The 15,483-nt window shown below is 48.5% G+C and overlaps 6 protein-coding genes across 6 annotated transcripts; all 6 read right to left on the bottom strand.

Moving 5' to 3' along the window:
• Positions 1 to 771: 771 nt before the first annotated feature.
• Positions 772 to 2,364, bottom strand: FOBCDRAFT_237527 (putative aldehyde dehydrogenase; the record flags this gene model as incomplete). The annotated part of the gene is made up of 3 exons (XM_031175073.3): positions 772 to 1,365; positions 1,424 to 1,817; positions 1,880 to 2,364. 3 exons carry the CDS (start codon positions 2,362 to 2,364, stop codon positions 772 to 774), a joined length of 1,473 nt encoding a protein of 490 aa, XP_031046206.3.
• A 761-nt stretch (positions 2,365 to 3,125) lies between these two features.
• Positions 3,126 to 5,127, bottom strand: FOBCDRAFT_177970 (thiamine pyrophosphate enzyme; the record flags this gene model as incomplete). Its single annotated transcript, XM_059608539.1, has 4 exons — positions 5,089 to 5,127; positions 4,891 to 5,013; positions 3,458 to 4,802; positions 3,126 to 3,394 (listed from the first exon to the last, which is right to left on the bottom strand). Exons 2-4 carry the CDS (start codon positions 4,960 to 4,962, stop codon positions 3,126 to 3,128), a joined length of 1,686 nt encoding a protein of 561 aa, XP_059464324.1. The 5' UTR covers positions 4,963 to 5,013; positions 5,089 to 5,127.
• A 959-nt stretch (positions 5,128 to 6,086) lies between these two features.
• On the bottom strand, positions 6,087 to 7,800 carry FOBCDRAFT_156327 (putative dimethylaniline monooxygenase; the record flags this gene model as incomplete). Its single annotated transcript, XM_054703613.2, has 2 exons — positions 6,087 to 7,708; positions 7,764 to 7,800. Coding segments are annotated over 2 exons (1,659 nt in total), but the record flags the coding sequence as incomplete, so codon positions are not given.
• A 651-nt stretch (positions 7,801 to 8,451) lies between these two features.
• Positions 8,452 to 9,280, bottom strand: FOBCDRAFT_216562 (putative short-chain dehydrogenase). The gene is made up of 2 exons (XM_031175070.3): positions 8,990 to 9,280; positions 8,452 to 8,932 (listed from the first exon to the last, which is right to left on the bottom strand). Exons 1-2 carry the CDS (start codon positions 9,245 to 9,247, stop codon positions 8,480 to 8,482), a joined length of 711 nt encoding a protein of 236 aa, XP_031046203.3. The 5' UTR covers positions 9,248 to 9,280; the 3' UTR covers positions 8,452 to 8,479.
• Positions 9,281 to 9,809: 529 nt separating this feature from the next.
• FOBCDRAFT_248499 (uncharacterized protein) lies at positions 9,810 to 11,233 on the bottom strand (the record flags this gene model as incomplete). The annotated part of the gene is made up of 4 exons (XM_031175069.3): positions 9,810 to 10,107; positions 10,169 to 10,338; positions 10,403 to 10,836; positions 10,903 to 11,233. 4 exons carry the CDS (start codon positions 11,231 to 11,233, stop codon positions 9,810 to 9,812), a joined length of 1,233 nt encoding a protein of 410 aa, XP_031046202.3.
• Positions 11,234 to 11,980: 747 nt separating this feature from the next.
• FOBCDRAFT_156319 (major facilitator superfamily protein) lies at positions 11,981 to 13,703 on the bottom strand. Its single transcript, XM_059608379.1, has 4 exons — positions 13,610 to 13,703; positions 13,522 to 13,551; positions 13,027 to 13,470; positions 11,981 to 12,963 (listed from the first exon to the last, which is right to left on the bottom strand). The coding sequence occupies exons 1-4, from the start codon at positions 13,647 to 13,649 to the stop codon at positions 12,116 to 12,118; spliced, it is 1,362 nt and encodes a 453-aa protein (XP_059464323.1). The 5' UTR covers positions 13,650 to 13,703; the 3' UTR covers positions 11,981 to 12,115.
• Positions 13,704 to 15,483: the final 1,780 nt, after the last annotated feature.

The following is a 15,483-nucleotide window of genomic DNA, read 5'->3' as shown; positions in this document are numbered from 1 at the left end:
GGAAACTAGTGGGGCGCTGAGGAAGCTAGGGCTGCCCTGTTCCGGAACTCGCTTGGTTTTACGCGAGCTAGGCGAGGCAGGAGGATTTCCATTAGGGACGGAAGACGTAGGACGCAGGAAAAGCGAGGTAGGATAACCTTCTAACCGTGTTGATGGTAAAGCAGAGTTTTGGCTATTTGTTACTTTTATAGTTTCTTAAATTTATGTAAAGCATGTCATAGTTGTCCGGACAAGGGGTTCACGAACTAGTGCCCCCGAATTGTCCTCTACAGCTTCTCGTGAGAAATATATATACTGATCAGATGACCTCACCATGTTCATGTTGTCCGGTATTCAGTATCTATTAACAAGATCAAAGTCTGTGTAGGTCAGCCAGTTAGTCAGATAGACACGTTTTCGTAGAGATAATATATTATAATAGTGTTTACGAAAACTTCAGGTGCTAGAGAAGCCATAGGGTAAGTCAATGTGAAATAATGGTAAAAATAGCACAGATAGCGATTGTCGGGAAATCTATAGTCCGAATTAACCAGACCATACTTATCTTAGCATGGTTTCCCGCATCCAAAGCAAGCTACCAGATAAATTAATTTCACTTCCGCTGTCTCATCTCGGCCAACCGAAGACGTCTGGAAAACTCAGGCTTACTTCATTGCAATTAACTAGTCGTCACAGCTATCATTGCCTACTAACCTTCTTTCAGACCATTTGGGGACTTGGCAGCAGTAGAGATCAAGATCTGTACCGAACATGCTGCACCCCCTAACTCTCCTACTCCATCCAAGTTATCGTTTTACAGTACATAAACTCATCCAACCCTTGATACCCATTAAAACGACCAAACCCACTCTTCTTAACACCTCCATGAGGCAGGGCGAACTCATCATGCACTGTCATAGAATTGATATGCACTGCGCCCGAGTCTAGCTGCTCGGCGACACGGAAAGCAGTTCCCAGGTTTTCAGTATAAATAGATGCTGAAAGGCCATAGTCAGTATCATTAGCTAGCTTGATAGCCTCCTCCTCTGTGTCAAAAGCAAACCACGATACGCTGGGTCCAAACGACTCCTGGCGATATAGATCCATCGATGTTGACATATTGGTAAGCACAACAGGGCGCATCTTGGTATCGACAGTGTTGGCATTTAGATCTGTTGTGAACATATCCAGAGGTTTTGCACCCTTAGAGATGGCATCCTCGACAAGAGCCCGGTTCTTTTTGGCGGCGGCAGACGTGATGAGAACCGGAGTGTCCTCCTGAGATCCAAACATTGCGTTGACTGTTTTGGCTAAGACATTTTGGAACTCAGTGGCGATGGAGGAGTGCACCAAGATGCGCTCGGTAGCCATGCAAATCTGGCCAGCCTTGAGTGAGGGTCAGCAACCTGGCGAGATATGGAAGAGATCAAAGACCTAAACCCACGTTAAAAAAAGCACCTCTTGCACAGTTTTCAGCAGCCTGGGCTAGATCTGCATCCTTGAATACAATAGAGCTAGCCTTGCCCCCGAGCTCCATGACCACTGGCTTCAAGTATTTTCCAGCAATGGATGAAATAATAGCACCAACGCCGCTACTCCCAGTAAAGTTGATTTTCTTCATGTCTGGATGACTGACAAGGCTCTCAATCACGCCAGGAGCTTCCTGCGCCCGGTGGAACACAAGGTTAAGGCAGCCATCTGGGAGACCCGCCTCACGCAACACATCAGCGATGGCCCAGTAGCAGGCTGGAGTCAGTTCTGCTCCCTTGAGGATGGCTGTGTTGCCAGTGGCTAGGGGAAACGTGATGGAGCGTAGACCAAGGTGAAATGGTGCGTTCCTGCAAGAGAGTCAGTTTAGTCGCAATTCCTATGCCAGAATATAGGCGAGGTGTGTGCTTACCATGGCGCAATACCAAGATTTACACCATAGGGCCTCTTGAGGATCATGGCACGCATCCCTTCATGAATGGACTCTGGAACACTACCAGTAACGGCACCAGCAATTCTGCCAGCAGTATCCTTCAAGCCCTCAATGGCGAGGCCAAGAATGAAATTTTGGAAATCAACGCCTGCTCCCATCTCCTGGTGTAGATAGTGGAGGAGCTCCTCTCTCCGGTTCTCCATGATGTTAGCAGCTGACAGGAAGATATCGCGTCGGTGAGAGGGCTTGGTCTTGGACCAGGCAGGAAACGCCGCTTTTGCAGTACAGACGGCTTCATCGATGTGGTTTTGCGAAACGGCAGAACAGTTCCAGACTACTTCGTTGTTGAGAGGGCTTATGGTTTGGAAGGTCTTGTCTGTTACGATATCCTTGCCGTTGATGATGAGAGGAATGGTCTTGCTGGTAGAGAACTTTCGTGGCAAGGGCGACCTGGCTCTCCGCATCATGCGCCCTGAGGTAATGAAGTGATTCATGATATGTGAATGACAGGTAAAAATGGCTCTACTGAAGCACTTGTCAAGATCAACGTCAGTTTCATTCGCTTCAATGGCAAATTCGCTCAGGTAATTTGAAATGGAGAACCGTCATACGCCGTAGACGTATACCCGTATAAACGGCCATAAAAGTCATACTCACATGTGATTATTAACGTTATTGCTAAACATGGGCGGCGCAGCTCCGATCCCTGGTGGAGGTCGGCCGGATCCCACGTTAGCGTATCGGAATCATGGATGGACGGACGGCATGCGTTAGCGTAGGCTACCCCGGAGATCTTGAGAGCGGCACAGAGTTCGGAATTTAGCCGGTGAGAGATGTCTTCCTATCTCGGCGGTCTTGTCTGCTATCAGACCGGATGGTCGCTGGACTATCGGGGAGCCATCTCTCGATGTCGTGGTTGAAGGAAATAGACTTGGTCCGGGCTCTTGGCGCATGCTACGGGCCAAGTGTGACGGCTGTGTTTGCCAAGATGAGTTGTTTACCACGTGGGACTAGTAGGGCAGGCATAATGTAACCGAATGGACCGTGATACCGAGATACAGACATCGATACTGGTTAGAAATCTGTCTGATGAGGTTCAGGCTAACATTGAAGTATTAAACCTCTTATCTCTTGGCATAAAGATCATCACAGTTGTGCAGGGATTAAGGATTGAGAAATAAAAAGTCTTTACTTAATTGAGCATAAATTCAATGAATCATACCGTCTATGGCTTGTCCCACGATCCTTTGAGGCGAACCTCCACAATAGCGGAAATACCGCTCTTGACCTGCTGTACAGCCTCAGGTAACAGTCTATCTAAATCATCTACGGAGGCAATCACGGCAGCCCACGCCTTGTTGCCAGACGCCGCTTTCGCAATGCCCGAAAAGTCAGGCGTTGGATCGAATGAGATGTTGAGGTCCTTATTGTTAATCCTGGATCCGTAACCTGTCGGGTGGACAAGCTCCATCGAGACGCGAGGAGCGTTCCATCCTATAACGACCTTATTGTTAGAGAATATTCCAGTCATATTCTGCTCGGGCATCTTGTGCTTACCTTTATTGCTCAAGACAATTGTAAGAGTGGCAATGTTATATCTACTGGCAACCCAATATACCGTGCCTGGAACACCAAACAAATATGTGCCGTCACCCACAATCTGAGTGACAAAGTTGCCTTTGCCCTCTCCTCCAGCTAGATAGTCGGATGCCAGTTTGACGCCTAAACTGGCACCACCAGACCAGCCGAGACCACCTCCACCGTTGCCGAGGATATGGCCAGGCTCATCAACTTGCAGCTGCTCATGAATGAAAGGCGCGTTAGTAATAGTCTCGTGACACCAGATGGTATCCTTGGGGCAATGTCGTCGTAGCTCCGCGCAGAGATACGATGTGCTTGGAGATGAGGTCGTGTCTTCGGGACGAGCCGCAGCTTGTGCGGCCTGGTCGAGGAGTTCTTTGTGCTCTTCAGCTAACTTGTTCCAGCGCGAAATGTAAGGCTCCTGGATGGTCAATTTGGAGTACTTGTCAGTTGTGCGCACGTAGTCATTGAGTTGCCCGAGGGCAACGCCAACGTCAGCACGATATCTCCTAGTCGCAGGAATGTAATACAGCGGCATGTTGGATTTTAACGGATCCAGATCAATATGCAAGATCTTGGCATCCTCTCGCGGCTTGCACTTGGTCGGGATCCAAGTCACATCACAGTCGAGAATTAGGATAACGTCGGCTTTCTCAATGGCCGGATGTCCTCCAATGCGGACACCCACCGATGCGCGGTGGCCAAAGGGGAAAGACAGTGAACTGCCCATGGCATCGAGAACTCGAATTCCAGGAATGCTTTCAACGAGCGTTACAAGCTCTGGTACTGTAGAAGTATTGCGACCAGAGTACCCGACCAGAATCAATGGCGACTCTGCCTCAGCCAAGGTCTTGATGATGATTTCCAGTTCTGGCTGCGGAAGAGCGGCAGGCAGAACAGGCTGCCATTCCTCCTGCTTCAGAGAGTAGGCAGGGATGTCTTCTTCCATGACTTCGCGCGCGCCGACCATGTAGACAGGGCCGGGAACGTCGCTTGTGGCGAACTGGAGAGCCCGGCTGGTGAGCTGCTTGATGTTCTTGCCTGTCTTGAACTCGCCAGCATAGCGACAATATTGAGCGACAATAGCTCTCTGATCGTGTGCATCCTGTAGCCAATGAATATGCTCAGTGCGCGAACCCCTCATCTCACCCTCGAGGGTGAATGGGGAGAGTCCGGCAAAGACGAAGACAGGAGTACGAGAACATGAGGCGTTATGCATGGCACATCCTAGCATCTGGGTGCCAACGTCCACATGTACGAGCACACATTGGGGTGTGCCAGTGACACGGGCGAATCCATCAGCCATTGACATAGCCACGAACTAACATCTACGGGTTAGAACGAATTTGTTTCCCCAACGAGGCATTGAACAGGCATTCAAGTCTCGAGGCAGGAATCGCAAGACATACCTCATGGGGACATGTAATGACCGTGGGGAACTTGACGTCGTCTAGCTCTCTCGCCTTTGCAAGCGCCTCCATGATGGCGGGATGGTCTGATCCGAGGTTGGCAAAGACATAGCGAACACCAGCCTACAGGTGATAGCAATAGGTCAGTCCAATGCTCGCTCCTTGGAAGATTTAGAATAGTGCCAGCATAGCTCTTACCTCGTAGAGGGCTTCAAAAAAGGCAAAAGACGCAGAGTAGGTTGTTCTGTAACATAATCAGTTAGCCACAGTAGTAAAAGTGCCAGGGCTGATTCAAGGCAGGCCCGGCAAATGATGTCTACGGTAGACAAAGTCGTACATACAGGTGCGCCATGGTTAGATGGAGTAAGAGAATGATGTAATGTAAGAAGTAATATGACGACGAGTGGAGGTTAACTACAGCTGACAGTTGTATATAATGGAACTTGGTGTTTTGATATCTTATCGGCATCTATTACCCCAACCGGTAAGGTGAATACATAGCCCTGGAGAACATATGTAGAGGACATCTTCCGGTCGGGGCTGCAATGGCTTTGAGCCGTTAACCCCACCGACCCGAACCAGCACTACGGTTTGCTTCCGAAGTCTGGAACCAATGTCTTTTCCGTTCCTACTGCTGGCGCTTATTCACGGATACTCTAACATTTCAATAGACTAATTCTTGTCAGGCGTCCAGAGATCTCAGCCATCTGGTGCTCGCATCAACATCTAGTGAAGGCTGATGCGGATTTCACCTGTAGCCTACTGATAGAATGCCCCCTTCTTGTATTTCTTGCTAACACCATGGTCTACATTGGAGGGAATTTCATCATTTGATCTCAATTTCTAGAGCGGAGGACACTGTGACATCTTGATCTGCCTTTCTGATCGACGAATGAAGTAAAAGGCTGCCGCTTCCAAGAAAGAATCACTGAACTACACCATCAGTGAACATCTCTTGGCGAAACTTCACGTACATCTCCTACGTAGACCGCCTTTTGGGACTAAACGAAACTGAGTGAACGATCGGTAGACTGCCCTTCTTGGTATTCAGTATCATAATCACGGGAACACAGATGAATCATTAACTAGCCCAACCGATTAATAATATAACAGAGAATAGTATCTTCCTCAACGATTTAGTAGACAAATAACCAACAAAGGATGTTTTCATAGAATTATGTGGCCTGTGTACGCTCCTTGTACTCGTCCATGACACCATTGTAATCTTGAGGGGTGTACGGGGACGTCAGCTCAGCGTAAAAGGACGGTTTGCGACGATTCCTGATGCCAAGGTCTTTGAGCAGCATATCAACATAAGGAACGCCTTCAAACACAAAGTCAGGCAGGCTCGCTCCATAGCCAGCAGGGTAGCGCCATTTACCCCACTGCGTGTGCATCATGACTTCATTTGTAATATCCTCCTGAGACTTACTTTCTCGAACCAACTTGTTGTCAAAATAGGCAGAGATCCACACTCCCTGCATCGAAGCACAGACCGCCGTTGTAACAGACGAGATCATACCAGCAAAGGCAATGTTGCGTTTACCAAGAAAAGCAGGAGGGACTATAAAGCGGTAGTTCCGCAGAGGCTCAGCGTTTGGGCGAGGAGGGGAGCGAAGCTTGGGCTGTTGCTTGAGCTGAGGGAACTGCTTCTTAACGCGCGCATCGAACTCGGTGTTAAGCTGGGCTTGTTCCTTCGGGCCATATGGTAGGCTAAAGGCATGCTCGCCGATATTGGAGAACTTGACGAGCGACTCCTTCTTCCATCCTGTAGAGCAGATCATGCTATCTGCCTTGAGCCTCTTTCCGGACTCTAGAAGGACTTGGCCGGGCTCAAGACGTTTGACGTTGTCGATGTGGACGCGAATCCTTCCATCACGGACCAAATCAAAGAAATCCTTGTTGAAGTTAAGAATACTGAGACCACTGCCAATCCAGAACACGTCATACCACGGCTTTAGCTTCTTGGTCTCTGGGTGGTTATCATAATTGATCTGGTTCAAAACGTCGTTGCCCATTGATCTCCAAAATGCACGCACAATCATGCGTCCAAACGCCGTACCATGAAGAAAGCGCCGGATCGCACCGAAGCCATCCTCGTGGCCCCAAGGGCAGGGAGCAAACCATGTCATGAAGCGAACAGTCAATGTCTTATCGATACGGGCCTTCACGGGCGTCACCCAGCGAGGCGCAATCCACACAGGGCCGTTCGTCTCTGGCTTGACGATCAAGTCAACCTGAGCTCCAGCGTCAACCATAGCGTATGCAACATCATAGGCAGATTTGGCACCACCGACCACAATGGCATTTTCAACGCCCTTGACCTCATCGGCTCGAGAGCAAAATTCTTTGGCATGGAACAGAGGTTTGCCAAAGCTTTCGCTGCCTTCAAAGTAAGGCATGTTGGGGGTAGAGGTGAGACCAGTGGCGACAACTATTCTTTTCGCTCCGATTTGACGCTCACCCTGAGGGCTTGCCACAGTAAGCTTCCAGCCATCCTCGCTGGTCTGCTCTACTTGACTAACTGTGCTGTTGAATTGGGTTCTCTCAAGTACGCCATGCTTCCGGGCATAATCAGTGAGATACTTGTGCAGAGTCTTGCCAGGAATGTGATCGTTCTCCTCAACGCCGTAAATGTCTTTGCTCATGGGGAAGTCAGGAAACTCGTAGGTTCCAATCATGTTGTTGGACTTGAGACCTGGGTATAGTCTGTTGGCCGACCATGTTCCTCCAACGGAGTCATTTGCTTCAAGAATCGCGACCTTCTCATCAGGGTGCGTCTCGATGTAGGCTTTGGAGGCGCCGAGGCCGAACCAGCCTGTGGTAGCTTCAGTTGGTGTGAATTCTGCATTGCGAGGGGAGCTGGAACTCACCAGAGCCAATGACGACCAAGTCATATGATTCTGACATGTTTGGATTAATGCAAGATGGATCTGATTTGGAGATAGTGAGATAGATGAGATGGATAAGATAGAGTGAATGGGCAGAGGAAGTACAAATGCAAACGGCCTGGATAGAATGGGCGTCTTCTACGACATGGAATGGCCTGCTGTTCTTTTACGCCATGATAAGCTTTCCTGATCCCATGTTACACCGTTTGGGACCCCCTGCTCCAAACCAATATGTGCCATTCCCCAAGCGGTTGTTCTCGACGCTACAACTCCGAAGCATAAAATGGAATGACTAGCCTCTGCATCAACATAAGCCTTGCACTAGTACTGCGACGACCTTATCGGAGAGAGATTAGGAGATTTCGGAAGTGGCCCCACCTTTCCAACCAGGTCTGCCGTGATTACGGAACGGTCCGAAAAGGTGGATCCGGAACCCGGTCGTGGTCTGTAGGAGTGAAGAGAATACCTGGGGATGCTCGGCCGTGGGTTAGGCTCTCTCCACAGCAGGACAAGCGGAATACTCACGCATCGAGAAGCTTCATTATATACATGGCAGATCCATATTGTGGACCCCAGGAGGACGCATTTACTCCTTCATGAGAATCCGGCAATAGGAGGATAAACATGGCATTGGGCGCAATTGTGTTTAACTAATTATCATAAATGGCTTGTGGAATTGGCTACTCAGTCCGGTCTTCTTATTCGTAGGTAATGTGTCCGTCAATCTGCCCAGCGTCCAATCCACCCATAATCTTGATATCTGTAGCCGTAATGTGTCTAGACGCATCGCTAAAAAGATAAATAATAGCAGGTGTAAGGTCATTTGGGTCGCTGAGGCGCCTTAATGGCGGGGCCTGGTATGGCTGTTTCGCATCCCGCTCACTCTGAGTGGCCAATACATCCCTGAACATCTGAGAATCTACGTACCCAGGTGAGATGGAGTTAACACGAATGTTGTGCTTGGCCAGCTCTACCCCGAGTGCTTTTGTAAGCATAAGAACGCCGCCCTTGGACGCGTTGTAGGAGGACATGCGGCAGCCTGGAATAGCGATGTGAGCGCACTGAGACGCCATCATGACAATACTACCAGAGGTTCCTTGCTTGATCAGCTGCTTGACCACGCGCTGGACAGTGAAAAATGTTCCCCGCACCTGTAAAGGAACGTTAGACAGTTGACAGAACCTAAGGGAGGAAGGTATGGCTTCTACATTAATTTCCTGAATGCGCGTGAACTCATCCCATGACTGGTCAACAAATGGTTTGTTGCAGTTGATCCCCGCGCAAGGTAGACATCCATCAAGCGACCCGAGGGCCTCAATAGCCTTATCGACACCAGCATTCAGGCTGTCAAGTTTGGTGACATCGGTCTGGAAGTAGAAAACATTGGTACCAAACTCGTTTTCCACGCTGGAAAATGCGTCTCTTGATTTGTCTTGAATGTCTAACACGGCTACGTTGGCGCCCATCTCGCAAAGAGACCGCACAGCTGCGTAGCCGATACCTCCGAGGCCGCCGGTCACAATATAATTGCGGCTGCGCAGCTCGAACATTGGCCGGACATTCTGAAGCTTGATGTCTGCCATAGTCGAAAGTTGATGATAGATTTGTTTAAGGATAACTTGGTTGATTGAGATTGTGGTCAGAATGATTTGAGAGAAACACAGAGTGTTGAAGCGAGCGGAATACGCGTGCTAACGAGGTGGACTTGAGGCTTTATGTTGGCTGAGCCCTTTGGCTTACTCCACATACTCTTCGGATGTCTATTTGAGAGCCGTTGCACCGTCCGTCATTCCGTATTCTCCGGTAAAGTCCGGATCGACAAACTCACACCAGTTTGTGACCTGCGCTGGGACGAATGAATGGTGAGTGCTGCCGACTCATGCCCCTACCATCATCTTATTGTCTCAGTAATAAGATTTGGAGACTGTCACGCGTCTACAACCATGAGTCAAGAGACTTGCAGTTGAAATATTGGCCTATATGCTATAATAAAGAAAGACTCCGTTAAATATATCATCCCATCCCTGATCAGACTTTGCGAAGACCAAACGCGAACATCTCATTCGACTCGACAGCATCTTTATCCCGTAATTTATTAGCAGTCTCTACACCAGCGATAGGGACGCGGTATTCCAATTTCTCTTGACCCTGCGCATTGGGCACTGGATGAGGATATGGTAGGTAGGAAGGCATTAAACCCAACTGCGCTAGCACTGTTCCCTGGTCCCAACAAATATGTTCGTGATAAAGCCGGTCCCCACGGATGTTAACAACAGCGGTGAAAGGTATTTCAAGCTTTCGCCCTGTGGGAGGGATCCCTGGTGCACTAGTAGAAAAAGCGTCAGTTGGCATATTCGCGAATGAGTGGATTAGTTTGTGAGACATACAGCCAGTCAATCTGAGAATGATGAGTGCAGATGAAAATAAACTCGTCGATGACTCTATCGATACCAACAGATCTGCTAATGAGGCAGGTTTCTGTATCTGGAGGATTCTGGAAAATGAAGTGGTCGCGGTAGAAGGCAGTTAGCTTCTCCCGGCCGACCCCCCCTGTCATCTGGGTATTATAAGTCAGTTGACATTGGTCTTTAGACCAAGGTGAAAGGGAGAAAGGCGATTACCGTAGGCACATGATTAACATATGGCTCCTGTACCATGGTGCTCATGGTATGCTCCACGGAGCGGTTTTCGAACTCCCAATAGGTATGTTCGTCCCAAATAACTTCTAGATCAAAGTAAGGACCGTCCATAAGAGGTTTCAAGAAGCTAAGACTTCGGCTATGAGAAATAGACTCCATGTTGTAGATGTAGTCTTTGCTGAAAGGAGTGGCGAACAAGTACGATGTTGCTTCCGGGTAGTTGTAAGCCGTCACCGCCCTTGTACGTTGCAAGCGTTTGGAGGCACTCCCAGCAAGATGATGCAGCTGTGGGACTTTTGAGGAAGCGATTGCAGAGGTCTCGCCATCCCCAAGATCGCCAAAAATGACAGCACCTGAGATCTGTGAGAATGAGTCGACATGGGGAGCTATTTGGTTCCAAAGCACTGTCGAGTATGCTACAAGGAGGTCTATTAGCTCGCCGGTCCGGTTCTTCTGTTAATGTTTAATAATTCAAGACTTACCTATGATACCAACGACGTTCTTAGGCTCAGTGGACCTCGCAGCCTCGAGCTCCTTGAGCGCCTGACTGACAGCTACATCAGGGTTGGCAAGTCCTGCCTCTGTAATTTCAGCGACAGTGTAGCCCTCTTCTGCCCATTTCATCAACGGAGACGGCACGCATCCATCGATCCGCAATGCATCACTGGTGGCTTTGCCAGTCTCGGGCACGAGGATGATTAGTCCTGGCCCGAAACCCCGCCTGCTGAGCGGCTCCAGGATTGTAAGGCTGACTGTAGGGTTGCGCAGGCGAGTAGCTGGGAGAACTGGAGGCGCGGAGGAATTCTTTTCCATCATGATCAAGACTAGTGAAATTATGCAATGAGTTTGTTAGGATTGGCTACTGTACTTGACGTAGACGGTAAGAGGTTTGCTAGTATAGTGCTTCAGGGTTTGCTTTATGAAGGCGGCGTCTGTGTCACCTCGTGCTATACGGATGTACGGTTTACGCAAATCGGCTCTTCGGCCTTCCCATTCTCGAACAGAGCGGCAATATCATTACAGGGCCTGCTATCTCCTTCCTCAGTTTGACTCCCTTGTTTACGCCGTCAAACCTGATACAGTTGTTCCGCGCCAAGTACAGTGGCGGCGTGGCCACTGAAGGCCGGGCTCTAGTGGACCAGACAAGGTTCTACGGATCGCAGTTCCGTCGCATATATGATATGAAAAGACTTTCCGTAGCTCAGGCCGTTCCGCTCGGACATGATTGGAGATGCAATTCAGCCAGTCAGTGCTATACCCCGCTTCTTTCGGCTATGATATTCCACCCGGCTTATTTTCTATCTGCGTGCACTGCATAAGTTATTTTGCATCACCTTAATTAGAAAACCCGAGATGCGATTATGGCAAGATTATTCTTTAGGTTAGATATGCACTGAGCTCCTGACTAGAATTGACCCGTGGGGTATAAGGCTAATTGGACGTCGGTTCTAAGATTACCATTGCTTGGCATCAGATGCATTTTCATGAGAAGGTCTAACAAGTAAATGAAAACAAGAGTATGATGAATTATTATAAGAACTATAAAGTTAAAAGCTACCTAGACTTTAGACTCTTGTGGCTAGTTTCCTCAAGTGGTGGAGAAAAGGACGTTAGATAGATGATAATATCCAGAGGGTTTCGGCACGACTTATCAAGAGAATCAATCATGTAGATAGTCTGTGCAGCTTACTTATCCTAATTGTGCCATCTGAAGTCCGGGTGTCGCCATTCAAGGTCTTGGATTTCTGACAAAGTCTTCCCATCCAATACTCTCTCCACATTCACTCCAGATCTTCTCTTGTTACTCCTCTCAATCGCGAAATACATACAGACACCAATCAGAAAGACAGAAGATTGTGCTGCCAGATTCAAACCGTTACCAATGCGATATTCGGGTCCATCGAAAGGGAGAAATGCCCAAGTTGATACCAAACCTCCAATGTTACCAAGCATCACGTTGAAGGCGACCGCAGAAGACCGAGAAGTATCTGAAATGACGTTTGCTGAGACGTGGGCATTGGGGAATGCTCCCAACGCGAAGATGCCGCATACGGGCAAAAATGTTGCCGCATAGCGCACATGTGGGTTGGATGTTGCCAGAAACATGCTGTACCCTACCATTGAGAACGGTGCACATATGATAAGGAAGATGCCGCGCTTGTCCAGCTTCCAGCTTGTATAGCAGAATAGCATGCACATAATCGTGCCCAGGACGTTTGGTGGAACTGTGAGGAGCTGCTGATTCTGGACAGAGTGCTGAGGAAAGATTGTGCGAACAATGGTAGGGAGAAAGAAGGACAGGCCATGTACAGTGATGAAGTTGAAGAAGGATATCACGGCTGTTGGCAGCACCACTGGGTTCAGGATGCCTCGGAGCATTCTCTTCGTACCAAACGTGTCGATAATCTCGGTTGTTCCGACTCTTTCTGCTATGATTCTTGCATTTGCTAATTTCTTTTGCTCCGGTGATAACCAGGTGGCAGTTTCGACCCTATCGGTAAGCGTGAAAAATGAGATCACTCCCACTGCACAGGTCACAGTACCTTCAATCGCTTGGATTAGCATTGCTTAAGCATCAAGATATGGGTAGACGCGGGCTGTCCAACCTTCAATCGCAAAGATCATCCTCCAAGAATGCAAGGAGCCGAAACTTTGAAGACGCAAAATGGCAGAGGCAAGCAGGCCCCCAAATGCACCCGCCAAGGATGCCGAGATGATGACGAACGAAAGCCGAAAGGTCAGTTCACTGCGTCGATACCAACGCGAGAGATAGTACACGTTAGCCGGTAGCATGGCCGCTTCGAAGACGCCAAGTAAGAACCGGAGCCCGCACAGAGTCGAGAAGTCATGGACGAAGGCTGTGCAGGTGGTGCAGATACCAAAGCCGACACAGCATGCAGGTATAAACCAGCCCGGCCCTATCCGCTTGCACAGGAGATTCAGAGGGATCTCAAACAAGATGTAGGAGATATAAAAGATGGAGAGAGAAACGTTAAAGTCGTAACCCTGCATCTTCAGGTCGGCCTCTAGACCTGCGATCTTGGCATTGCCTGCAGAGTTATGAGAGATATGCTCGAGAGTGGGTGTCTTGATATACTCACCAATGTTTGCGCGATCAATAAAGCAAAGCACTGAATCGTGAGTGTGTCAGCTACGCCTTGTCTACGGCTTTGGACTCTCGGGGCGTACAGTAAATAATTGTAACCGTGGGAAGTATACGAAGATCCATATTCCATCGAAGCTTGGACTCTAATCCTTCGTCGACAGATGGCGCTGGTTGACCATATCTGTAACTCGTGTTTAATACTCTCTTTCCATCCATATTAGATTTATCTTAGTATCCTACTGGTGCACTGTGCCCTCCTCAATGTCTTGCGTGTCTGGAGACTTCTCGAGGGAGAACATGGTTCCTGGTTTGGGATGTGTAGGCGACGGCTCCATCGTAGCAACTAAGGAGTACAATGCACTAACTTCGGCGAGTAAAGAATAAAGGATTAGAGTTTGGCGCTGATCTAGATTTTGGCAGCTAATAAATATGTGATTCATGTGTCGCAAATGGTTCATGTACCTATAATGAAATACGGTTATCATCATTCCGATGCGACGGAAACAGAAATTACGACGGAATTAGTCAATATGCCGGGAATTCTGAGCATCACACACCCGTTCGAACAGGGATTTACCCGACATGCAGTCGGATAAAGGAAGGCGGAAGACCTTGTCTGCTAAATGAGGGAACGTCACGTTTTTATTACTCTCCTTTCGGCACTATTTGGTGCCATAGTTCCGAAGCTTAGGAATAAGACAGGAAATGTAGGAGAACTACTCCCTATCGTTTCCTATACTGCATATGTAATTTCTGGTTTACAGAGGCAGATGAAGTAAAAGTCCCTATAGATGCAAAGCCTCGGCAAGAACCTGAAGCGGCATATGCTGTATCTTGTTTTAAAACTCCTGCGTAACCCTTACTTACTTCGTGTCCTTTTTGTGCTTCTTATTAGATTTTGAGGTTTTTCTTCTCTGAAGTTCTCTTAGTGCCTTTATTCTGGGTAATCTTTTTTTTGCTCTTTTCCTTACTAGGAGGAGGTATAACAAGGGCCCGTTGATCGGGTACATACTGTTTTTCTAGTTCCTCATGTTCCTCGTTCGACGGCTTTTGGCGCCGAGCATTCCTTTCTAGCAAGTCACCTTCATAGCAAGTATCGACTTGATGATCTTCGATCTCATATCGGCTTTTTGGCGTGTTATACATCAGATCTCAGGAGTAGATGTTGATGTTGGGCATCTTGCGTGCGGGAAAGATACCAACATACTTGCTCTGTCAGATGAGTGCGATGTCAATGGCTGTCTTACCATAACGGTCTCGTTGGCCCACCTTGACGCCAGGCATCTCTGAGATCAATTCCATGGCATCGACATAGTCAAATGAACCAGGTTGCGTCCTTCTATGTCTCGCTGAATGGGGTCGACTCGGTGCTGGAGAAGCCTAGCGTGATCACGACGAGGCTAGAAATGATAAAGATGACATGTAGCTCCCAGAGTCGTAGCTATAACTCCGCAGTGGTCGACATTGGCCTGCATCACCCACAGCTTATTGACGGTTTCGAGCTTATTTTATCTCCAGGAGATATATCAAGCCAACAGAGCAAAAAGTCCTCCACGGTAAGTTCAACAAGTGCATCAACTACATCGAGAATATCGACACCATCCCTGTGTCCTATTACATCGAGTTGAGCGGCGACCGGAAGATCCAGTAGCTGGGCGCATGCGTGAAGAAAATGCAGACGTTCAACTCCATCAATGGCACGAGTGTGAGGGTCAGTGTGAACCATTTCATGCACCCTGAAAGCCCGTGACATGGGATATCGTGCTAAGTTCTTCCAGGGACGTCACGAGGCTGGTCGTAAATTGGCCGGGGACAGTCAATCTACAAAGGAACCGAGTCTTCAGACTAGGAGTTCAACCTCGCAATCCACTGAAAGTACTAGTTTGATTACACAAGCCTCGATAGGACCACAAGGGCTCAGACGTGGATGTCTTCCGTCTTCATAGCAGACGCTGTG

Source organism: Fusarium oxysporum, chromosome III (assembly GCF_013085055.1).
Source record: "Fusarium oxysporum Fo47 chromosome III, complete sequence".
In the NCBI taxonomy this organism is placed as follows: domain Eukaryota; kingdom Fungi; phylum Ascomycota; class Sordariomycetes; order Hypocreales; family Nectriaceae; genus Fusarium; species Fusarium oxysporum.
The sequence above is the reverse complement of the archived record's forward strand: the minus strand, read 5'-3'. Positions and strand labels throughout refer to the sequence as shown.